The sequence below is a fragment of the Miscanthus floridulus genome, chromosome 8 (assembly GCF_019320115.1).
Source record: "Miscanthus floridulus cultivar M001 chromosome 8, ASM1932011v1, whole genome shotgun sequence".
Classification (NCBI taxonomy): domain Eukaryota; kingdom Viridiplantae; phylum Streptophyta; class Magnoliopsida; order Poales; family Poaceae; genus Miscanthus; species Miscanthus floridulus.
In genome coordinates, this window is record NC_089587.1 from 46,946,105 (window position 1) to 46,971,926 (window position 25,822).

Sequence of the window (25,822 nt, forward strand, 5' to 3'; positions counted from 1 at the left end):
TTTTCTATATCTCATACGTACCCTAGAGGGATATTTTCGTCTTTTATTTTTTTACTAGCAAAAAAACCTAGAATAGAAGATAAGTACGTTTGGATAACGGTCGTTGGACCGAAGCCTCTTTTTGAAGAACGTGGAGTGCTTGTTTAGTCAAACATCCATCCGACGTGACAGATTATACGAATAAAAGTTACTCCAAAAAAAATTTAAAATGAATAATCGGGAGAACCTGTGCAGCAGGTGCCTGGCTGGCCTACCACCCACCGTGTCCCCCGCCACAATCTCATCATCATCTCCATCCCCAAATCCGCAATTCATTGTTCTCCTCTTTCTCTCTCCTCCTTCCGAACCCTCCAGGGCCCAAACCCCAATCACTCTCTTCCGCTAGGGTTAGCGTAATTCCATGGCCGGCGCCGGCATCCACCCGTTCCACCAGCAGTGGCCACCCGCGGCGGCCGCGCCGCCCCCGCCGGGGGCCGCGGCCTCGGTCGCCGTCCCGCCGCCTCCCCCCGTGCCCGGCGCGCCCGGCACCGTTGCCACCGACGAGGTCCGCACCATCTTCATCACGGGGCTCCCCGCCGACGTCAAGGAAAGGGAGCTGCACAACCTGCTGCGCTGGCTCCCGGGATTCGAGGCCTCTCAGATCAACTTCAAGGGCGACCAGCCCATGGGCTTCGCCCTCTTCTCCACCGCGCACCAGGCCGTCGCCGCCAAGGCCGCGCTCCAGGTTTGTTTGTTTCGGTTCTCGATGGTGGGAGAGGGTTTGGACTTTGGAGGGATGAGATCTGACCCCGGGCACTCCTCGTCATCTGCAGGATATGGTGTTCGATGCTGAGACCAAGGTGGCGCTGCACACCGAGATGGCCAAGAAGAACCTCTTCGTCAAGAGAGGTGAGATTCTGTCCACTTGTCATTCACATGTTCTCCCTGCTGTCGCTCCAATAGCATACAACATTATTGGAATCTCCAACCCCATAGATAGAGTTTGTTGTTGCATTAGTACAATGTTGTTGGAATGATCTTCATTGGTTGGTGGTGCTTCCCTGTGCTGTCATGGTTCTTTTGTTTGGTTCAAATTCAAAAGTAGCAACCTGTGACTATGATATCTAGTTACTAGTCTTTTTTTTTCCCTTGAGATTTAATAGATTTCCGTTAATTACAACAAATTGATAGCAGTAACTGGAAGGCAGGGCCATGTACTGGCTTCGCTGTTGGAAGAAGGTATCCGCATCGTTTGTAACCTGGAGGTTGTTTTGATCAATGGCAAAAATGTGAGCTTCAAGTACAAAACGGTGGAATGTCATATGTTTATTTTCGTTAGTAATTGAATAAAGCTTCATAGTATTAATATTAATTAAAAAAACTTGACCCTGGGGTACAGCCATATATGCAGAAGAAACCCTTGAACCCCTGGCTTCACCATATATGCAGCATGAAACAAGTATAGTTGGAGTTGCCAGAATTCTTTTGCCGGGTTTACTGCTTAGCACAAAACAGTCTAGCTTGATCTTAGTTTGCCCCTTTAATAACTGTTTGCGCCCAGTATAATGAATAATGGTTTGGTTACTACCGATGTTTTGCATATTTATTATGTCTGAATGATTAAAACCATTTTAGGTGTGGGAATTGATGCAAATGCTGTGGATCAAAGTAAACGGTTGCGAACAGGTGGAGATTATACTCATTCTCCTTATGCTCCTCCATTTCATCCACCTCCACCGGCTGTTTCCATGTGGGGAACCCCAGGGTAAGTGTTTATTCTTTTTTCTCATGCAGTAACTAATCATTCATCAAGGGCTTATCATTTCTCTTTCTTGATATGATTCAGTTATATCACAGCGCCACCTCCTTACAATCCCTATGCTGCCTATCCAGTGCCCCCTGTAGCTATGACCTCACCTTCTCCTGTTACAGGTCCAACTGCCTATGCTCCTGTGCAGGTAATTTTAGAGTTGATGTTGCCTGAATCATAAATAAAAGATTGCTTTATTTAGTTTTTCATGGTCATGATTTTGTATGGAACCAGTCTTGACAAGCCTAGCAGGGGTAAAGTGTGAGACAAGCACTTTTTCTGTATTAAGTTTCTTCTCTGCATGACAAGAACTTGCATGATTCATGTTTCATCTATAGAATATTTGAGGCCAGGGCTCGTGTAATAACAATATCAAATTGTGACCCCTTCACCCTGTTTTGCTATGTCCGCTTGGATATCATTGGTAATTTGGTTATGTGAACTTCTGATAAATACTGAGTTTTACTTTTGCTGAAGCCTATGGCACTGTAATTTTCATGATATGTATATCATTGGTTGGGACTTGGGACTCAAGAAAACTTGAGAACAAAGAATTGGATTGGCAATTACTGTTGGACTCTTGGTATAACTTGCCTTAAGAATTTGTTCTTTCAGATATGTCAATCAAGAATATTCATTGTCCAGTTATTTACACTCTAGCAAATTCCTTTCCAACTTATTCGATTCGCTGTCAACACTGTTTTATACCTTTATTGAACTGACTCTATTGATGTATCTCTCATAGTCATAAGTTTTCTTTATGTGTGTATATGCAAGCATATTAAGGCTTGATTGTCACAAAAGCTTTACATTTGGATGAAATTAGATGACTAGTTTAATTGGCAGAATATTTTATTATCCTTTGAATAATTTCATTGTTACATGAAATACTATATAAAAAGGCAAATATTTGCAGCATTATTTAATGTAATGTACTTTTGTCTTGGGTCTACGGTGACAGCTGATTCAAAGTTGTTCATATCCAAGATTCTAAAGGTTATAATTTCTTATGAAAAAATATAATTTTCTTTTGTAGAACACAAAGGATAATCCTCCCTGCAATACCCTTTTCATTGGTAATCTCGGTGATACTGTAGTCGAAGAGGAATTGCGAAGCCTCTTCAGTGTGTAAGGACCTGCACTTCCAATAGCAACATTCTACCTGTGGATTCTATTTTGCCTACTGGGTGTATGGCTGCTGCGTATTTTGGTTCTGTTCGGTGCAATCATCTGTTTTTTCTTTCAACTTTTTCACAATTTCTTGCAGGCAACCTGGATACAAACAAATGAAAGTGTTACGTCAAGATAGGAACACTGTTTGCTTTATTGAATTTGAGGTAAGTAGTTCGGGTTTTCATTACTGATTAATAAAGTGAGACAATACCTTTGTTTCCCAATCACATGTCTCAAGGCCTTCTCCTTTTTTCAGGATGTGAATGCTGCTACGTCCGTACACCAAACTCTGCAGGGTGCTGTTATTCCTAGTTCTGGTCGTGGTGGAATGCGAATTCAATATCCTTTTATTAATTGAAAAAAATGTTGGATTCTTAAATTGATTCAGACCTATATCTTGATTTTCAATTTAATAATCTCTTCATAATAACAATCCACCCTTATATCTATACGTGCCTACTTCATGTTTTTAGAACTTAGATATACACACATCCATTTCCTTCATTCTAATTTGGTTTGTATCACATTTTGGCACTCCTTAACATCTTGTACGTTTTCAAAGAATCCCTTTGGGCGAAGGAAGGATTCAGCTGGTGGCCTTGCGAGCATTCTGAATGGGGCTCCTGCAAACTGATTGCAGCCTGAGGGGGATGTATCTTGAACTTTAGCATGCCATCATGGATTTCATACTACCACATCTTATTTATGATCTGCATACTTCTGCTAAATGCGCTCTCTCTCATGTGACATCATCATCTTCATTTGGTGGAGCATCTGGGACATGATCATCATCTATTTTAGGTGGAGGTTCTGGGTCATGATCATCATCTGGTAGACATGCATTGTCACCAAAACATGTTGGTGTTACCTTTTTTTAATCTTATCTTTGTAGCTTGTGAAGGCCATCCTAGATGTCTTGTAGATGTGCATTTGGCATTTGTCATGGACATTACTCTTTGTAGTACTATTATTATGTATTTCCCTATGTGTAGTTGCAACATTTTGTGTGTAATAGTTAAGGTGGTTTCTCTGGTTTACTAACAATTTGGGAATCTTGGATGATTCATTCCATCATGTCATGGCATTTTTCCGAGGAAAGTTTGTAGACATGGCATGACAATATGGCATACTTCATTCCATGCATGCTGGAGCATTGCCTTCATCCGCACGACGCATGTAATCATCGATTAACAACGTTAATTTGTTCTTTAATGTTTTTCGTCCAGGCTGAGAGGCTAACAGTGATTGTAAAATTGCAAAAATGGTGCAAGCCATTTCGTTCTTTTACTGCAGCATGGAACACCAAATCGTTGCTGCGGTCCTTTTGGCAAGCCGTTTCGTTCTTTACCTGCAGCAGATGGTGGAACGCCAAGGCTTGGCTGTGGTCCTAAGAACTTATGGATCTGCTGAGGTCTTTTTGGTTAGAGAAGGTCCTTTTGGTTAGAGATGTTTAGTGATGCTAGCTTGACCAGTGCATTGAACTGGGAAGTTGTGCATTGAGCTGGGAAGCTGGGAAGTTTAATGACTGAAAGTTCTTCTGCGTCTGCTGTCTTCAGTCCAAAGTTCTTTTGCATCAGCTGATTGTGTTTCATTCGTCAACTCTTAATGTGGAATCAAGTTTTCTGTTTAGATCAATATATTTGTGTCTATATGTTGGTATACTAGTTTCTTACATTAGTGAAAGTGGCTTTTGAGAAAATTTGGAAAATCTTTATAAACTCAAAGTACTGCAGTTGTTTTGTTATTATTTCAGCTGAAATGAAATTGGTTATTATTTCAGCTGAAACGAAATTGATTTCACAGTCCGCAGAAAAGGACTAGTGCACAGGCAATTGATGGAGGAAGAAGGGAAACGGACTTGTCTGAGTACAGGCAATTGGTGGAGGAAGAAGGGAAGTTTGTGCTTTCATTTATGAGTTGGATATAGATCACATCCTGATGTGTAGTACTCCGTAGGAAACTGTGAGCGAATTTTGGTGCGTCTTCTTTCACCCACCTTATTCTTTATATATATATATATATATATATATATATATATATATATATATATATATATATATATATATATATATATGTATGTATATATATATATATATATATATGTATATATAAACACAATTGCTGCCATCTCGTGTTGAATAATGAAGGACATCCTGACATCCCTTCGTAGACGTGTTATGAAACAGTGTCCTTTCAAAGAGACCCCTTGGTGATCTCACTTGACAAGTAGTCATTAGATATATAACTGACTGCACTAGGAAGATACCGGTGCTACTAATGGGGTGGCTACGGGTTGCCAACAATTGCCTCTCGAGGGGGTAGTCCTATTAACTTAGCAAGCTAGACAGGAACGCGACTTAGAGCTATATTTTATAATGTCGGAACGGAAATGTTTTCAAATCAAGAACGTGGATGTTTCTACAGCGAGGAACGTGGCCAGCTAGACAGGAACGGGACTTACAGCGATATTTTATAATGTTGGAATGGAAATGTTTTCAAATCAAGAATGTGGATGTTTCTAGAGCGAGGAACGTCTATGTTTCCTGCAGTTAACAACTAAACTAGAAAAGACACAAGGAATACAGAAAGGCACCAAGAAATACAAAGTAATAGCTAGTAAAGGAGTCACTCTACGCAACTTGTTCCTCTATGCAACTTCTTCCTTGTCTTTATTCCATAGCAAAGCCTACGGGATATCTCTACTCGATCTCCACTATGAGATCTTCTCTACCCTTCTTGCTCTATTGGGCAATGCGACTTCAGTCATCTAACGGCGACTTAAGGCCTCTGCTCGTTTGCTGTGACTAATTGAATTTGTTTCCGTTTTCACGGAAACATCAATTTGGCCGTAATTGATGAGTGAGTGGGTGCACCCCTCGTCCAGTGGGAAGTCATGAGACTAGTCCCTCTGCATGAAGAAGCGGGGGTAAATGTGGAAACGTAAATAAGTTAGGAATATAAATTTTCACATGACGATTCTTTCTGATATCGAAAAGCTTGTGTTTTCCACTAGTTCTCGTTCGAGGCCTTTGCAAGGGCCAAGCTCCCGATCGGGTAATTCTATGGATAGCCCATGAGCCTTTTCTACATGCTAGTGGGTCTTGCTCTCTTAGATTGTTCCATGTCGTCTTCACTATGGAGAGCTTCGGTGAAAACGCCAAGAGCCTCTCGTCCCTTGTATATCATCGGCTGTCACACCGCAAACGCGGTTGGTGTGATCTCGCAATATTACATTCCCGGTATGTACAATCTTTGTGCATGCAAGCATCGAAAACAAAGAGGTGTGCAAACCTCACCAAACTTTTGGCTAGCACCTAAAGCAAAGCACTTGTGCAGTCTAAACTAGTCTAAGCACCAACTAATACTTTTTCTAAAAAACTGGACCTGCGAGGGTATGACCACCACCAGGCATTGCATTAAGAAGAAGACCTTCTCACGCAGGCCCAGAAAACCCCGGAACCCCTGCCCCACCCTTACACAACGGTACCGTCGCCCTGTGAGACCAGGGCGGTCCTTAGACCTGTGCTTTGACGTGGGACAGACGAGGGGATTTTTTTAACTCCAGACTGAAATTCGCTCCCACGGGGAGTCGAACCCAGAAAATGAGGAGTGCCGCCGGGACGCTCTAACCAGTTGGACTAGAGGCCCTTTGGCCTAATACTTTTTCTAATTTCCTTAATCTTCTCTTATGCGCTTGGTGGCTAGATCACATACAAGAGTGCATCAACACTTCTACTATCTCCTCCAAGCTCTAACACTTCAAATGGCTAATAGACCCATGCCAAGAAATTAGCCATTACACACTTTGCAGTGAGCACCAGAGCTTTGGAAGAGTAGCATAGGAGCTTTCCATCGCAGAAACTAGCTGTTGGACAGATAAATATCACCTCTACTTCTAGTGCGATCACCGGAGTTCTAGCATCGAAGCTTTCTAGTGGGCACTAGTATTTAGTACTGGAGCTTTCTGATGCTCAGTTTTCAACACGGCACACTTTCATATTTTGTGCATAACCTTGTTTCAAAAAAAATATTTTGTGCATAACCTTTTGCTCTGAACTCCAATTTAATGATCTGGGACTTCTTGGAAATATAATGAAGAGCTCTACAACCTTGAACTGATGTCATGCCAATTTGAGAAGACACGCCGGAGATACTGCCTCTTTTTCAACATGATACAATTTCATATTTTGGGTGTAAGTCTTTGCTTCAAACTTCAATTTTGATGACCTTAGACTTGTTTGAAAGCTAATGAAGAGATCTACATCTTTGAGCTGATATTATATCAACGTGAGAAGATCCAAAACTATAGACAAGACCAATTCATTCATCTCTTTGTCTCGGCTTCAATAGCTTCAATTTTCTTTTGATGTCTTGGGCGCTTTGCATGTCCTTTAAGGTCTTTCAACATGTACACTTGTTCTACATTCAATTTTCTTTAAGGTCTTTCAACATGTACACTTGTTCTACATTTAATTTTCTTTAAGGTCTTTCAACATGTACACTTGTTCCTTTAAGGTCCTTTAAGGTCTTTCAACGGGTGGGTGATTCTTTGATCTTCATCATAGCCTATCCCAAGTCCATCACTTCACATCCATGAAATTAATTTCTTGTATACTAGCAAACATTGTTAGTCCCATTGATTATGTTAATTACAAAACCCTTGCTAGGGTCCATGTTTCTTACATATTTCGTCATCTTTCGACAATGGAAGTTTGACTTTTACATACAAATATACCAAAGAATAAGATGATGACAAAACATGGACCATGCATTCATTTGTGGCACAGGGAAGAGCAAACTAGAATGAAACAAATAATCAAAGCTTGTTGATTTTTTTTGTCAAAGTAGAAAAAGAATACATATAATAAAATGATAAAAAGCTAGATACCATAAACTCCTTATTAGTTCCATGCATTGGTCAGTTTTGCTTTGTTCTATTGTTTGGTGCTGCTCCTGGAATAGTTTTTACACCACTTTAGAGATTGGCTTAGAGTATGGCTAATAATGCAGTCAGCTGCTGGCTATATAGTGTTGCTATATCACTTACAACCTTCTAATGGCCCACCTATATAATAGGTGGCTATTGATATATACGAGCAAGTATAATAATGTTATAGGTGGGCTGAATGCTGAGGTGCAGGAAAGATAAGAGAGAGAATGAAAGCAGGCTAAGTTTACATCTAGATTATGCATAAGAACCAAGAAAATTTATGAGAGAAGAAAGTGGGTTATATATTAATAGTGAAGAGCTAAAATTTATGAGAGAAGAAAGTGGGTCATATATTAATAGTGAAGAGCTAACTACTATATAAGTGGACTAAGAGCAAGACCAATAATAAAGCCAAGTGTTTAACTATTATCCAAGTTGTAAGAGCCAAGTTATAAAATAAATTGTCTCTTATTTGTCTATAAAAAACTTTTTATTGCTAGTTTTAATCATGTCCCACCATCTTTTTTATAATCCTCCTCACATCCACTTAAGTACGGGCCCACCATTGTATATGCTTCCGCGCTCAGCTTGTTGCTTGCATGAGAGCCAAGTTCTTCTCTCTCTCTCCTCACTTCTCTCTTCCACCTCAGCATTTGCTTGGCTATAAGCCAATTATTATACTTGCTCTGAGAAATGAACTGCAAAGATTCATATAACCAGCAGTAGGTTGTATTATTAGCCTTGTTGTACTACATCATTAATATCTAGCCCACCTTCTTCTCTCACAGGGTTCTTTTGAAGGTGGTGCATAAGGTGATTGCAGGTTTATAACCCGTTTCTCTTCTTCCTTCTTTTCTCTCTCCATCTCAACCTAAATCTGATGTGGCACCCTCTATAACCTATTCGCATCATCTTATTATACTTGCCCTTGGTGACTTAGTCGATCATGTGAACCGAGGCAATTTTTCTGTAGCAGTGACTGGCCGCAATAGGCAACAGCAGTACAGCACTACCGATCAACGATGTCAAATCCACAGACCGCTAGTGGGCTAGTGCAAGGGCATCCCTTAAACAAAGAGATTAGTACAACATAGTACCACTCCATTTCAAACTATAAGATATTTTAACTTTTTTAAATTCATAACTTTTGCTATGTACCTAATATATATTATGTCTCCGTATAAAATAAAAGCTATAATCTTAGCAGTCATGGTGTCAGTCGGGCCGTGCGCTGGTTGGCCAGTGGCTAGTGGCCTGTGCGGAGGATGGGGAGCTGAGCTCCAAAATGGCGAGATTCCAGTTTGGTTGCAGGTCTTTCCAATGACAACTTTGCGTTTTTTATGTGTTCTGTGCACCTGCACTTTTCGATCAATCCTATGTATGATCAGCTACATCAATGTGACCAGTCAAAAAGCTTGTTAAAAAATGTACCCCGCAACTTTTTACCCGTAGGCCGTATACACGTCAATATGCATGTAATTGTTGGGATGAAATCATACCAATTATCCAAACAATAGTTGGAAAAACAGAATCAGGGTAGTCTGTAAGATTGCCTTGCCCGTCCATAAAGGAAGGGTGGCAGCATGACTATCACATCTCTTGCATCTGATAGCAATCACTACGATCCTCAAATTAGCGAGTATACATCAGACGGTGGTTTGATGCAATGCACGGAGCTTCAAACAGAATTGCCATCAAAGGACGGCGGGACAGCATTGCATTCAGTTGTTCCACGTACAAGCTCAACTCAATATACACTTACGACTTCATGCAACCGCGATAAAAAGGTTGTGCTGTGCCTGGAGTCCATTGGGCCCCAAGCTGGAAGCTGAAAATATTTTCTTGGCAGCTCCGCCTAGGCCATGCCACAAAAATGGTTTCCAGCTAACGGTCTCCACCATTGATAATTAGTGAGGGGTAAGGCACCTTCTTTATATCCACAAATGTTGAATACTCGGAGCTAAGTGGTTGCTTCCATGGCTCCCCATCCATTTGCATGAAAGCATCCCGCCAATACCCACCTTTGATCTCTATCCGTATTGCTGCTGCCTGAACATGGAATAGTAGCACCAAATTATGCGGTGCTTCTGAAAGAAGTAATAAGTACTTTTTCTATAGTTTATAGAACACTCTTTTTTTGGTTTCATTTTTGCAATCGGCCAGACGGCCACTAGGCGTCTAGGCCACAAAAAAAAAAAAGTTTAACTCCAGTGTGATCTACTTTCATTCTTATTGAACTTAAAATTATAATCTAGTTCACATTCGAATACATGTTTATTCACAGTTTTGCTTTAATGGTTTTAGTGAAACTGAACCTCTATCAAAAAGAAAATGACCAAACAGCAGGTTATCTCTTGTCCTACCAAATAGTATTGTACTGCATATGAAGGGAAACTACTACTAATAGTGAGATTCGCTTGATGGCATTGCATACTTTTTCCAAATAGACAATAGTCTCGAGTAACCACTTGATCAACTGTGGAGGGAGCAAGTTACCTGAGCTATGTGCTTGGCAGATATAAGTTCAACCATCACGAGAGATGCATGCCACCCTTGCTTCAATCCAAATATTTCAAGAAGACCATCATCTGATTGGGCTTCAACAAATCCTCTCTATTGGCATAAATGAGTTTATCAGAAGACAATATTAATGCAATTGAAGTGATGAATGGTCACAGAAATTTACTCAACACACTTTCTCCAAATATTCAGGCTTCAAATTTCCCCATGGGTTTCTTCCGCTTGCATAATTGTGAAGGTTTAATGCAACAATAGCCCTCACACTGCATCATAGATTGTCCGATGAAATTAATTTCACATTCTATATGCGGAAGGGATCCCTAGCTATCCAAAAAATAGAGAAATTGTCAGCTTGCCTCGATGGTACAGGAATGTTCTCCCACTCAGAGCTGTCCATCCTCTTGATTGATAAACAGAGAACGTTCCTCAATCCCCTGATATATTATAGAAAGAACAAACTGAGATATAACATCCAGGCTCTGCTACACTGGGTTTGACAAATCAGTACAACTCTGGTGATTCACTTCTGATAAAAGAAATATTTTTTTTTACTACAAAGTGTAAAAGCAAGCAGTCTACCATAGTGAACATTTTGGATTCCTGGATGAGTTGGATTCATATTATATTGAATAGAACAAAATAAAAACAGATGCAGAAAGTCTTAAGAACTAACAAATGTATAACTAGAATTCAGAAGGAAACTGGTAGCCTATGTTATTAGACATCTAAACTAAAGACTCAACTAAATCCGTTATTGCTAAGAACTGAAATATTATCTTATTACTAGATTTTGGTGTAATAAACTAATACAATCATGTTTTTAGAGAATTTTGTCCAAATTACATCACATGCTACTATTTGCAAGAAAATCCATTTGTATATTTCAAATGGAAAATTCCAACCTTCAACTAAAGCCAGAGTTCAAATACAAACCTGCAACTCTGAAACAATCTAAAACATTAATCACTAACTATCAAACTTCTTAAAAATGACCTTATTGATCTTTGGAATTACGCCATGGTTGAAGGATAAAAGTCGGCACATTATTATTAATAGTGGATTTTTTGTTAAAAAAAGCTGACAATATTAAAGTTATCACTTGACCAGGGGAGGTATCACTCATGTAGGTATCTGTAAAATGTATGATTCATTACCCCAAAATAAAAGCAGCTACCATACCTTAATTCAGGGTCACTAATACATTGCGTAAAGAACCATCCTTGCTTGCAGGTATATCCTGCGTAAATTAACTGTCACAAAATCAGCCAATCAGTAATTTAGTTAGAAATGCTCACTCTAAAAGTTTTTCAAAATATAGATCACATAGGAAGCATCACATTAGTCACACAATAGAGCCTAGTTTTGTTTGTTCACAATGCAAATATGTATTATTTCATTTCAATGCAACTGCACCATGCTGTTCTTTGTCTGTTTTAATTCCTGTTTTTTTCTCGAAAACACAAGAGAGCTGTGCCTCATTATATTAAGAAGAGAATAAAGGGCAAGAGCCCAAACACACCACAAACACCACACACACACACACACACACACTCACGCCCCAACAGTTTCAAGAATGTAATCCTTGAAGGTATGCTTCAATTCACACAGTGAAACCAGAAATTGTAAAATCATCAATGCTTTAGTTAGAAAATTTGTAGTGCTTAAGGTGTAAGTTCAGGTTTATTTTAAGGTACAGGAAAAAGGTGATATTCTCAACTCCATTTCTTAATCATTATTTCTAGAAGTTATTTATATAAGAGAGGTAAGAGACGTGGCCTTGATGAGCGAAATCATCAACTAATTGGACCTATACATATTAATGAGTATACTACACTTAAAAATTCATATCACTACCTTTGTTTTGCAGATAATTAACTGCGTGCTAACAGCTTGCAAAACACAGCTGAAGAAAATGGTGATTCTATCATTTTGGATTACCCAAAGGAAAACTATAACTTAAGATGAGTAGTGCATATGTTATTAAAATTGATTTTCCCTTTCTTAAAAATGGTAGCATCAATGTTAGTTGACCAATGAAACCTCCACTACATTGACCGCAGATATCCTTTACATTTTTTTCCTCGAACACACAAAAGAGCTGCATATCATTATATTAAGAAGAGAAAAATGGGTTAGAACCCCGAGTAGACACGACACACTACACCCATCATTCTCAGATTACAATCGCGCCTGTGATAAAACACTACATGACTACCTGAGCCTAAATGGGATCTAAGGTCATCAACAAAGACACAGCCCCCAGGGCTCCAGCCATACGCTGCATATATCATGTACATACTAACCCATTCTTAAGTTAACATTATAAGCATATATTGAACAGTTTTCATTTGTCATAAATGATTCGTAATAAACTATAAAACTTGAATGACCAATATTAGCGTTTAAGGTGATGAACTGCTGGGTTTTCATAAATGTAGCCATGTAGGGAAGAGCATCCATAAGTTACTTACCTTATTGGATAAAGGTCCATTTGCAAGAAACGGCTTCTCATCACGTAATTGGTGAAAACCATAAGCCACTTGTGCATCCATTCCTGCAATACAAGAGAAGGGAATTTCAAGACCAGTCCTTACGACATTTATTATGTAATGTAAAGATTAGAAATAACAACAGGTGGTAACAAGTAATGACAAACACAATTGCAGCATGTATATGTTAAGTCCTAGTGTCCTATATATCATTTTGTATGATGGTGGATATGAATTAACGGGGTAATAGGAAAGTGAACTCCTGAAAGAATATTCATCTCATTGTCTCCAGGGTAGTCAAAGCAGGGTGGATGAAGTGGCGGCAAGCATCTGGTGTCCTATGTGACAAAAGGGTACCACAAAATTTAAAAGGCAAGTTTTATAGGACGACGATTAGACCTGCTATGTTGTATGGTGCAGAATGTTGGCCTACGAAAAGACGACATGTTCAACAGATAAGTGTCGCGGAAATACGTATGTTGCGTTGGATTTGCGGTCATACAAGAAGGGATCGAGTTCGGAATGATGATATACGTGATAGATTAGGGGTAGTACCAATTGAAGAAAAGCTTGTCTAACACCGGTTGAAATGGTTTGGACATGTCCAACGGAGACCTCCAGAGGCACCGGTGCGTAGTGGAATCATAAGCCAGGATAGTAACGTGAAGAGAGACAGAGGAAGACCGAAGTTGACTTGGGTAGAGGCAATAAAAGGAGACTTGAAATGATGGAATATACCCAAAGACTTAGACTTAGATAGGAGTGCTTGGAAGACAGCTATTCACGTGCCTGAACCTTGATTGCTTCTGCTGGGTTTCAACTCTAGCCTATCCCAACTTGTTTGGGACTTAAAGGCTTTGTTGTTGTTGTTGTTGTTGTTGATTGTCTCTAGGGTAGTATTGAGAATGAGTTATTACCTTCCTCTACTATAGAAACCTAAAATTAAGAAAGTATAACAAAGGCTCACCTGCAGATATACAATTATACACTAGAAAAGAAAAGTAGGAAGTTACCCAAGGTTTATTTATTTATGTATGTATTGAGAACACACGAAGGGCGGGCCTGGTGCAAGCGGTAGAGTCTTACCACCTGTGACAGGAAGGTCCCGGGTTCGAGTCGCGGTCTCCTCGCATTGCATAGGCAAGGGTAAGGCTTGCCACTAACGCCCTTCCCTAGACCCTGCACAGAGCGGGAGCTCTCTGCACTGGGTACGCCCTTTATGTATTGAGAACACACCCAAGAAGATTATACATGTTTGGAACAGTTTGTAACCAAGTTGTTTGCTCAACTATGAAGGTAAGGATTTTGAAACCCTTCCACTTGATATGACACATAGACAACATAGGAAGGTTCAAAAAGGGATCAAACAGAACAGAGATTATTTTTACCTATAATATAATAATAACTGCACCAATGATTTTGTTAAAAGAAATGAATAATTCAAAGATTAAGGCCCAGTTTGTTTGGGCTTCTGCCAGCAACTGGAAAAAAAATTGCTTCTCACATCATAAAAGCTATAAAAAATAGTTCCTTTCTGAGGAACCAATTTTAAAAACTACTTGCTTTTAAAGTAAATTGCTACCTTTTGAAACTTTATCCTCCAAAAAAATCATTTTGTATTGATTTCTACTGGTTTGAAATTCGTGCAGAAGCCATTTCTGGAAAAGCCACAGCTGAAACAAAGTGGGCCTAAGGAGGTGCTAACAAACATGGTGAATAATGTATAGGTTGAAACAGGAAATTACCTATGCTGAAGTAATTATAGAAGACACCATCAAAGCAGGAAACTGTTTCAGGCAACTCTCCTTTAGCAGTGCCATCCTGCAGGAAAGAAAGACTTCCATTACTATTAGTTCTACCATCAGGCATAACAGTGACAAACCAAGATGATAGTCTAGAGGCATTGACACATTACATCATAAAATGTACACTCTCCAAGACGCCTAAGTGAGTGAGGGAGGTCCAAATCTTCCTTTTCTTCTTCTCCATGTTCAGGCATAGAAACAACAACATGCCAACTGCACAATGAAACATAATATGAGGCACTGGAAGTGGTGAAATAGGTGCACAAATCTTACCTATAGAAGGAACTCGATCATAAAGAAATTATGTCGCTACAGTTGGTGCAAAAATAAAAAATAATTTTATAATACCAGTCAGCAATAAAAGGAGACTTGAAAGGATGGAATATACCCAAAGATTTAGCCTTAGATAGGAGTGCTTGGAAGACAGCTATTCACGTGCCTGAACCTTGATTGTTTCTGCTGGGTTTCAACTCTAGCCTACCCCAACTTGTTTGGGACTTAAAGGCTTTGTTGTTGTTGTTGTTGTTGTTGTATAATACCAGTCAGAAAAACATTAACTAACAAGCTAAATGAAAAGCTACACAAATTGCAAGAGGGATAGTGGGCCATCTTTATATACAAAAGATCATCTAAAGGCTTAAACATGGGCGTGAAAACTTCTAGGATAGCAATCATGTCTGCTGATTTAATCACAAAACGACGACACCAAAGTAATACACCTATATTAAGCAGATTCTTCATTAAATAGGATATCACTAGCCCCTAGGTCCGGATATGGGCATAGAAACCTAATAGGTCAACAGGATCTGCATGCATTCTAGTTTAACTAAACATATATGGGTAGCACCTAGTGAAGTTAGCACCCTTCAATTCCTCCATTGATATATAATAAAGTTGATATAGCTGTATAATTAGAGCTGTAAGCCATATCAAATTATATCTGTAGGTATTATCTATGTTTCCAAATAAATATAGTTTTAGACAGGGAGTTTTCAGAATGAAATTAAATGAGAATTTTTTCTATCATCATATAATTAGAAATGATAATGCACAAAAAAGTGTATTGGGTAAGATCATACTGACGTCTAAAACATCTATTTGGAAACAAAGGGAGTAAATTGTAAGGACAATGATACTCCATTTATCAAACACAATTGATGCGAAGAGAACATGTTAATACTAAAAAAGGTACAGGGACATATTATGAACATTAAATTGCAACAGAATGCATTGAAGATTAACGAATTCCTATCCTATAAACAAGAGTCACCTGTCTAAACAAGAAACTGAGCCAAAAATAGCCTTGTAAAGAGATCGCTTAGCAGCTGCTTTCCATGAGAAAGAAAATGAAGCACCCTGAAAATAACTATCATGTGATGAAAAACCTATAGTAACTTCATAAGACTGTAAAGTGAAAACAAGGATATCCTTTTACCCAACCAAAACTTCTGGAGAGATCATTTCCTGTTCCAAGTGGTATTACAGCAACTGGAGGGATAGGCTCCCTGTTCTGAACGTATAGCTCTCCTAAACATCCCAACACCCAACCTACTGTACCATCGCCTCCTGCAACCTAGGAAAGATGAACTATAATAAGCATTTGGAAGCAACAACTTTCCTAAGGTAGCAATTCAGACTCCGTGTTCAAAATATCTCAAAAGTAGAGTTCTCATTGATAACAAGGAACATTGACTAACAATAAGATTGGGGATCTCATCTCAGCCTAACCTACAACAACAACAACAACATAGCCTTTCAGTCCCAAGCAAGTTGAGATAGGCTAGAGTTGAAACCCACTAAGAGCCCCAAGACATGGTTCAGGCACTTCAATAGCTGCTTTCCAAGTACTCCTATTCAAACATAGATCTCTAGGTATATCCCAAGCTTTCAAATATCTTTTTATTGCCTTCCCCCGTGTCAATTTCGGTCTTCCTCTATCTCTCCTTATATTATTAGCTTGGCTTAGGACTCCACAATGCACCGGTGCCTCTGGAGGTCTCTTTTGGACATGGCCAAATCACCTCAACCAATATTGGACAAGCTTTTCTTCAATTGGTGCTACCTCTAAACGATCACATATATCATCGTTCCGAACTCGGCCCATTCTTGTGTGACCGCAAATCCATCGCAACATACACATTTCAGTAACACTTAGTTGTTGAACATGTCGAATCTTTGTAGGCCAACATTCTATTCCATACAACATAGCCGGTCTAATCGCCGTTCTATAGAACTTGCCTTTTAGCTTTTGCGGTACCCTCTTGTTACAGAGAATGCCAGAAACTTGTTGCTACTTGATCCACCCTACTTTGATTCTATGGCTAACGTCCGCATCAATATCTCCATCCCTCTGTAGCATCAATCCCAGATACCAAAAGGTATCCTTCTTAGGCACTACTTGACCTTCCAAACTCACATCTCCCTCCTCATGTACAACTCCGCCAAAGTCGCGTCTCATGTATTCGGTTTTAGTTCTGTTCAATCTAAAACCTTTAGACTCAAGGGTATGCCGCCATAACTCTAGTTTCCTATTTACTCCTGCCTGGCTTTCGTTCACTAACACTACATCATCAGCGAACAACATATACCAAGGGATATCCCCTTGTATGTTCCTGGTAACCTCATCCATTACCAAGGCAAAGAGATGCGGGCTTAAAGCTGACCCTTGATGAAGTCCAATTTTAATCGGGAAGTAATCTGTGTTACCATCGTTTGTTCGAACACTAGTCACAACATTGTTGTACATGTCCTTGATGAGGGTCACGTACTTTGATGGGACTTTATGTTTGTCCAAAAACCACCGCATAACATTTCTTGGTATCTTGTCATAAGCCTTCTCCAAGTCAATAAAAACTAAGTGGAGGTCTTTCTTCTGCTCTCTAAACCGCTCCATAACCTGTCTTATTAAGAAGATTGCTTCTGTGGTTGATCTTCCGGGCATGAAACCAAATTGGTTTGTTGATATCTGCGTCGTTCCTCGCAGGCACTGCTCGATGACTCTCTCTCATAACTTCATAGTGTGGCTCATCAACTTAATTCCCCGATAATTAGTACAACTTTGGATATCTTCCTTGTTCTTGTAGATTGGTACCAATATGCTTTTTCTCCACTCCTCAGGCATCTTGTTCGATGGAAATATATTGTTGAACATCTTGGTTAGCCATACTATAGCTATATCCCCGAAACATCTCCACACCTTGATTGGGATACCATCAGGGCCCATCGCTTTGCCCCCTTTCACCCTTTTTAAGGCTTCTCTGACCTCCGATTCTTGAATCCTCTACACAAAGTGCCTGTTAGTGTCATCAAATGAGTCGTCCAGCTGAACGGTGGTGTTCTCGTTCTCACCATTGAATAATTTATCAAAATACTCTTGCCATCTATGTCTGATCTCATCCTCCTTCACCATGAGCTGCTCCCTCTCATCCTTTATGCACTTGACTTGGTTGAAGTCCTTTGTCTTCCTATCGCGAGCCCTAGCCATCCTATAAATGTCCTTCTCTCATTCTTTCGTACTCAAACGTCGGTAAAGGTCCTCATAGGCCCGCCCCTTTGCCTCACTCACTGCTCGTTTTGCAGTCTTCTTTGCCACCTTGTACTTCTCTATGTTGTTTGCACACCTGTCATGATACAAACGCTTATAGCACTCCTTCTTTTCCTTAATAGCCTTTTGCACATCTTCATTCCACCACCAAGTGTCTTTCGAGTCGCATCCGCTCCCTTTGGTCACTCCAAGCACCTCTGAAGCAACCTTCCGAACGCATGTTGCCATCTTCTCCCACATGCTGTTTGCATCGCCTTCATCATTCCAAGGGCCCTCTTCAATGACATTTTCCTTAATGACCTTTGATGCCTCCCCTTCTAATTTCCACCACTTTGTTCTAGCAACCCTAGCTTGTTCCCACGAACTTGCACCAGAAAGAGGAAGTCAGCCACCATCAGCTTGTGTTGAGCGACCACACCTTCTCTAGGTATCACCTTACAGTCCACGCATGTTCGTTTATCCCTCCTTGTAAGGATAAAATCGATTTGACTAGAGTACTGGCCGCTACTAAAGGTCACTAAATGAGACTCTCTTACGGAAGAAAGTGTTAGCTATCATCAGATCAAAAGCTATGGTGAAGTCTAAGACTTCCTCTCCCTCCTGGTTCCTACTACCATATCTGAAACCCCCATGAACCGCCTCGAAATCTGCACTTGATGTACCTACATGGCCATTAAGATCACCTCCTATAAAGAGCTTATCGCTACTAGGGACAGCTCTAACCAAGCGATCTAAGTCTTTCCAAAAAAGCTGCTTAGCACTCTCATCATGGCCTACTTGGGGGGCATACGCACTAATTACGTTTAAGACCATATCACTAATGACAAGTTTAACTAAGATGATCCTATCCCCTTGCCTTCTCACCTCCACTACACCATCCTTGAGGCCATCTCAACCTAACCTACAAAATGAAATAAACTGGAGCACAGCGAACAAGGGCTTTTAACTTTGGATCATTGCTGGGGATCTCAACATCATTTACACAATAACACAAAGAAAACAACTATCTAAACAAAAATCAAGGTTAGTTTTCATGAACCCCTCAGTTGGACATGGAGGAAACCATAGTATTTTAGAATGTGACGAGATATCATAAACCAGTCTAGGTCTTTTGTGTTATATGAAACATAAAACAATGTACTTCTTGTCGAGGATTTTTTTAGATGCTTCACACTACTTGTGGTCAAAGTGTCAAACTAGTATCAGAAAATGCAACTCATGAATCTACAAGTACCTTGAAATGCATAAAAAATTGGGAGGAAAGCAACTAATATTGTAGTCTTTGAAATGATTGCAGCCACCAAAGTTTTGCACATACCATGATTCGCAGATTATGGCGAACAAACCTCGCACTGTGATCACCAGAGTCAGCAAGTTGTTCCAAACAAGCCAGAGCATATTCCACAAAATCAGAAGGCTTCACAACAGTAAGATCAAAAACCTGGATTTAGAAAATCTGTTGTCAATAAGAATGCATTTAGTGCAAAGTCATTTCAAAGTTTCATTAACAGATAGAATAGAGCAACCCCAGATATTAAAGAGATGGCATGATGATAAATGTTCCCACCCTTCATCTAAGCACAAGTACAAAAATCTGTGTTTCTGCAACCTCCTGTAACAAAGATAGGAACTAAAAAGCTATGGTTTGCAAATTTAAGTGATTCCTAATTTCAGTAATGTTCTCTACAAAGGATAACAGCTTCATAAAGGGCTGTATGAAATGAAGTCCCTCATATTCATATGAAATGAACTAACTCCAACAAACTTGACACAGCTATGATAAAATTTTGCATGAAACATCAGGAAATCTCATGTATGTGGCATGTCCATCAGCTGTGAGAACAAACAATTTAAATTTTCTCAGCACAAAAAACCCAAGGACTTATTAGAAGCAATGCACAGGTGCCCCCCATATATATAAACAGAATGTGCTGATTATATAATAGAAATAATAAGTTTCTTATGCCAACATAAGAAAATTTACTCAATTCCATTTTGGTTGATGGTATATTACAGAAAATTCACTATCTCCATTTTCCTTAATCTCCCTAAACAAAGATTTGATCCCCATCCATGTTGGACAGTTCATCTCTTGCTGGAAGTGTCATAGTCAGGTAAGAAGGTGACAACGGATCAGTAGCATTACCCACTTAACCACTGACATGGTTCACATACCCTGGTAGATATTTGTTGCAATTATAGGTTATAAAAGACAATATCTTTAGTTCTCTCAACTGAATATAGCATGACGCCAATTCAGATTAAATACTGTATCTTACAGATTATCACAAAAGCACAACTGTATCCATGGATTTTGAATTGGCAGCAGCATATCTATAGGTGCAGATGTGTAGAACCGAGGAACTTGTCCTTTAAACAACTTTATTCCCTCTGCTTGGGAATCCCTGATGTATTCATCAATATGATACTCAAGAATCAGGTACCGATTTGAGCACAGAAAGTGTTAACTGCTACCAATAGTCCTTGCAAGAACAGCTGCCATCTTTGAACAAATGGAAGCGTGTTCTATCTCTAACAATAATTTCTCTCCCATATACTTTGGATATTAGTTTGGTGACATGATGGCAATCATGGCAAACTCTGAGGTTCTTGAATATTCGAATAGGCATATTGTCACTCATACTAATCAAAGCAAATGCAATTGCCAGCTTCTCACTATGCCGGCTAAGAGCACCCTCCTTCTCTTCTTCTTCAATGTCAAGCAAAACCTCCTTCTTGTCTGGGATGTAACCCTCCTCCAATCTAATCCTAGTATCAATCTCATGCCATTTTGACAAAATATCTTTTATGCGAGGATGAGAGAGATCTCCAACAATGAATTGATGAATAACTCCTTTAATCTCCACAGTGCTACAACCAGGTGTCTTGTCAACTCCCTTTTCACGCATTAGGTGCCTAATTTCCCTAGCGGAAGCATGCCTACCTGATGCAGCATAAATGTTAGCTAGAAGTACATAAGCACCACTTTTGTCAGGTTCCAACAAGATCCAATGCCTGACAACATACTCAGCCAACTCCACATTCTTGTGAAATCTACAACCAGCCATCAGAGCTCCCCAGATCAAGGCATCAGGTTTCATGGGCATTTTCTGAATCATCTCTTTGGCTTCATCAAGAAAGCCATTTCGTGCCAGGAGGTCTACCATGCATCCGTAGTGCTCAATCTTTGGTTTAATGCCGTACTTCCTCACCATGGAATCGAAAAGCTCTTGGCCCTTGTCAACCAACCCTGCATGTGTGCACGCACACAACACACCAATGAAGGCAATGTCATCCGGCCTGATACCTGAGCTCTCCATCTGAGTGAAGAGCATTAATGCCTCTGATACTCGTCCATGCATTGCCAGGCCTTTTATCATAGTAGTCCAAGCCAGCACATTCTTGTCCTCCATTCTTTCAAACACATCCATTGCAAGCTGCACCTCACCACACTTGGAATACATATCAACCAGAGCAGTTCCAAAAAATACGGTGATCCTAATGCCATGAGCCTTCAGGTAACCATGCACCCACTTCCCCTGCTCCAGTGCCCCATGCTGCGCACAAGCCGCGAGCACCCCCACGAGCACTGTGTCATCCGGGCGGACATCCTCAGCCTGCATCTGCGCGAATATCCTCAGTGCTTCCCTCCCATCACCGGCCTGGACATACCCATTAACCATGGCGCTCCAAGACACAGCATTCCTCGCAGGCATTTCGTCGAACAGTGCCCGGGCGTCAGGGACCCGGCCCGCTCTCGCGTAGGCGGTGATAAGGGTGTTGAACGTGGAGGCGTCCACTGCAGCGGCCGTCCGCAGGAGCAGAAGCCCGTCGGCGAGGCGGCCGAGGAAGCCCGCGTGGACGCGGATCAGTGCGTTGCTGACGAGGACGAACCGCTCCAGGCCGAGCTTGACGGCGTGGGCGTGCACGGTGAGTGCCAGCACCGCCGCGCCCGGGGCTGCTGGGGACAGCGCCATCGACTTGAGGAGGGAAGGGAGGGTGTGCGGGGTGGGAAGGAGCCCGGCGCGGAGGAGGTGGGCGTAGAGCGGGAGCGCGAGGTCCGGGCGCGCGGAGCGGGAGAGGGCCCGGATGAGCGCGTCGTGGAGCTCCACACTCCGCCGGAGCTGCCCGGAGGTGACCAGCACCGCCTGGATCCGCGCAATCGCTCGCGCTTCGCCGCATCGCGACAGCAGGTCCACGTAGCCCGCGACGCCGACCATCTAATGACGTCACGGGCAACCGCACAGGTCCACGTAGCCCGCACCACAACACGAAGGAAAGCCCATATACAGAGAGACAGAGAGGGAGACTCAGAGAGGGGCGTTATTTGACCTGGTCTTCGCCGATGAGCTCCTGGAGGCGGGTCTTAACGACAGGTCCGAGGCGGCCGCCACTGCGCGGGTTGACGAAAGCAACGAGCGGCGACTCGGGCGCGTCGTCGTACACCGCGGCCTCGAACCACCGGTTGCCCGCGCCAGGCCCCTCGCCGTCACTGTCGCGGTCGACGAGCGCGAATGCCCCCGCGGCGGGGTCCCTGGCGCGCATCGCGGCGTGCACAGCGGCGCGGAGGCGCTGCGGAAACGCGGCCCGCTCCCTGAGATCCTCCTTCTCGAACGCGGACGCGGCGGCGCGGCCGAAGCCGCACCCGCGGAACGAGAGCGATTCGATAAGCGCCCCCACCAGTGGCGCAGCCGGTGGGGGAGGGGAGCGGGGCGGCTCCGGCCGCTCCGCGGGCGTCGGCGACGACGCTGCAGACGAGAACGACGACGACATCGACAGCGCGACGTCGGACCACGACCGCGACCGCGGCCGCGGCCGCGATCGCGCAGTGGTGGAGGTGACGGAAGACGCCGTGGCAGGCGGGGAGGGGAGCGCGCGGTGAGGCGGTTGGAGCGGAGGGGAGGGAGGAGGAATGGGACAGTTTTGTATGGCTGGTTTTTCCCGCGAGGAAGCAGGGAGGGGAGGCACGAGGCAGAGCCGGTCGTCACGTCAGCTTGCACAGGCAGGCAACCACCTAGCATGAATGAACTAGCAAAATTATCGTGCGTTACAAGATGAGCAACTTGTTTCTTAATAAAAATAGTTTAACAGTGTACTGCGGGTCCGATCGGTTACTCCATTTAGTATTACATTAAATTAGAGGTTATACGAAACACCTTAGGTCCCCTTCGTTTAGCAGGGAATGAGTCCCTGAAAAAAATCCAGCCAGAACAGTAGGCTTAATTTGTATAAGGAAGCAAATCTGGAATGAATCCTAGGCCTGGAAGGAGCTAACCGAACGAGCCCTTAATCTAAGCATGACAATGTAATTTGAAGTTGTTTGATTTGCCTAAATAGAAAGTTGTGTGGCGTATGTATGTGATTGGTTTTCTGCATAAGTGGTATGACTACGTTGATACGCATAATTTAGCCGAATTGTGGGATATAAGTTATGCTTGCTTTGAGGACATTGCTAGCCTCTATATAAACATGTTCATGTAACAAAACAGGATGAACTGCACTACAAGGGGCTGGAGAAGAAGTTTTGCAGGAAATCAATCAGACCCTATATCTAAATCAAAATAAAAAAATCATTTGTCCCTAAATTGATCGCTCTTTTTTTTGTCCATTTTCACCCTCCTCACTCTCCCTCCATTTTCGTATAGTTGGCCAAACAGGCCCGGCCCAAAAAAAATCACAACAAAGGCCTAGCACGACACAACTACCATCGTGCCTGTGCCGGCACGGCATGACCATATAGTGCCTCCGTGCGTAGTCCATGACATCGGCTCGTAGTGTCGTCATAGTACAACACGACTTAAGAGGACCGACACGACGCTAGCTATCCGATTGCCTCCACACCCCCACTCCCTGATCGTTGATCTAGCCATTGGGGTAAGGGTGTATATAAACGCCACCCTGGCCATCCGCCGCCCAGCCACAAAACCCTAGCACATCACAACTCTCCACTCCCTCTCCTCCCTCGCTCCTCTCTCTAGCTCTCTCCATTTGCATCATCTGCCTCTCTTCTTCTTTGACTCTGGGGTGGGCTCCCCAACCATTGATCTAGCCGTTGGGGGAGAGGTGTATGTAAACTCAACCCCGGCTGCCCGCCGCACAGCCTCAAAACCCTAGAGCACTCATAACTCTCCACTCCCTCTCCTCTCTCGCTCCTCTCTCTCTCTCTCTTCGTTTCCCATCATCTGCCTCTCTTCTTCGACTCCGGTAGGGGCTCCCCTATGGCGGAGGCTGGCATGATGCTTGGCCATCTATACCCATCTCTCTTCCTGACCCCTGGCCCCGATCATTGATCTAGCCTTGTCTAATCATCCTCTTCCATCTCGCCTCTAGAACCATGGTTCGCCGACCTTGCCGGTTGCTCTAGGGCTTCGGATTCACCGCAAATAGCTAGGATCTGCCTCTCTATTTTGTTCTTCTTTCTTTAGTTCATCCTCTAATGTTGTCTTGTTTTCAGGTCGTCAAACGATGCAAAGCTATTGAGGTATCGAGGGCTAGATCTATGCATCATTAACCTCATCGATGTAACACCAAGGTGTTAGGTAAGATCATTAGTGCTAATCAATCAATCATTAACTTAGTTAATAAGAGTTATGGTAAAATCAATGTAGGAAAGGACAAAAATACGAAGGAACAAAAACAAAATTGTTAAATAGAGCAATGGGATCTTGATAAGGCCTTAATTCAACTTAGTCTTAAGTGCATTTAAAACCCTAGCTTTCAATATAACTAGAGTGATCCACACAGAATAAGAGGACTTCTTTGAACCAAGAAATCTATTGACAAACCAAAACTATATAACATAGATCTAGGGAACCAAACATGTATTATAAGTACATGAATATAAAGGTAGGAGTACTAGTATAAGTTAATGAAGCATCCAAACCTACTAGGGTTATGGATAATACTTTAGCTAATATAGTTCCTTCTAGTGTTCATATGCTAGTCTTTTACAAGAATATTGTAAGTCAACATAAGTTAACAACAACCTTAGTTAATGATTCCAAACCTAGGATAAAACCTAGATTACCTACTAAAAAGTAAGGTTAAGTCTATTTCCAGCTAAATCTAAGAACACCACATGTGATGATGATAGTGTAAAGGTCATGTGAATGGATCTATGGATGGCTAGAGGGGGTAAATAGCCTAATAAAAATTCTACAAACTCAAAACACTAGAAAAAGTTGGTTAGTAAGACATACAACCCTAATAGCACTACTTGCCTAGCCTAGTCAAAAGAAAGCAAGCCCCTTCACAAGCAACTAGAACCACTTCCTAGAAACTAGTAAGATAACAAAGAAAGCAACTAAGGTACACTACTCACTAGAGCTAAGCTAAACTAGCAACAAAGCAACCTAGAGAGCTAGAGCTACCAACAAGCAAAAAGATTATATATGGAAATTAAATGTTAGTGTTGATTGTGCAAACCAACAAGGGCAAGTGACACAAAGATTTTTCCACAAGGTTTCGTTGCTTGCCGACCGCCTATGTCCCTGTTAAGGTGGATCCTTAGATCAACACTTCACTAAGAAGATGGTAGATCACCAAGGACCTCTCCAACCCTCGATTGATTTC

At 41.8% G+C, this 25,822-nt stretch overlaps 3 protein-coding genes across 5 annotated transcripts; 1 reads left to right on the forward strand and 2 right to left on the reverse strand.

Annotated features, from left to right (window-relative positions):
- The first annotated feature begins 296 nt into the window (after positions 1-296).
- Positions 297-4,621, forward strand: LOC136476308 (uncharacterized). Of its 2 annotated transcripts, XR_010763520.1 has the most exons (9): positions 297-724; positions 813-888; positions 1,615-1,744; positions 1,826-1,937; positions 2,826-2,917; positions 3,057-3,126; positions 3,219-3,301; positions 3,515-4,138; positions 4,234-4,621. XR_010763520.1 is itself a non-coding variant. In XM_066474091.1 (8 exons), the coding sequence occupies exons 1-8, from the start codon at positions 401-403 to the stop codon at positions 3,594-3,596; spliced, it is 969 nt and encodes a 322-aa protein (XP_066330188.1). In that variant the 5' UTR covers positions 297-400; the 3' UTR covers positions 3,597-4,621. The 2 variants fall into 2 exon arrangements, 1 of the variants encoding a protein (XP_066330188.1); XM_066474091.1 differs by having other exon boundaries at positions 3,515-4,621.
- Positions 4,622-9,345: 4,724 nt separating this feature from the next.
- Positions 9,346-23,371, reverse strand: LOC136476310 (diacylglycerol kinase 4-like). 2 transcript variants are annotated; one of them, XM_066474093.1, is made up of 12 exons: positions 22,583-23,366; positions 19,569-19,691; positions 16,142-16,279; positions 15,977-16,062; positions 14,817-14,919; positions 14,647-14,722; positions 12,884-12,966; positions 11,592-11,662; positions 10,769-10,846; positions 10,588-10,675; positions 10,389-10,505; positions 9,346-9,941 (listed from the first exon to the last, which is right to left on the reverse strand). In XM_066474093.1, exons 1-12 carry the CDS (start codon positions 23,021-23,023, stop codon positions 9,777-9,779), a joined length of 1,569 nt encoding a protein of 522 aa, XP_066330190.1. In that variant the 5' UTR covers positions 23,024-23,366; the 3' UTR covers positions 9,346-9,776. The 2 variants fall into 2 exon arrangements, with proteins under 2 accessions (XP_066330190.1, XP_066330191.1); XM_066474094.1 differs by lacking the exon at positions 9,346-9,941 and having other exon boundaries at positions 10,388-10,505; positions 10,579-10,675; positions 22,583-23,371.
- LOC136476309 (pentatricopeptide repeat-containing protein At5g66520-like) lies at positions 19,661-22,576 on the reverse strand. Its single transcript, XM_066474092.1, has one exon. The coding sequence runs from the start codon at positions 22,468-22,470 to the stop codon at positions 20,722-20,724; it is 1,749 nt and encodes a 582-aa protein (XP_066330189.1). The 5' UTR covers positions 22,471-22,576; the 3' UTR covers positions 19,661-20,721.
- Positions 23,372-25,822: the final 2,451 nt, after the last annotated feature.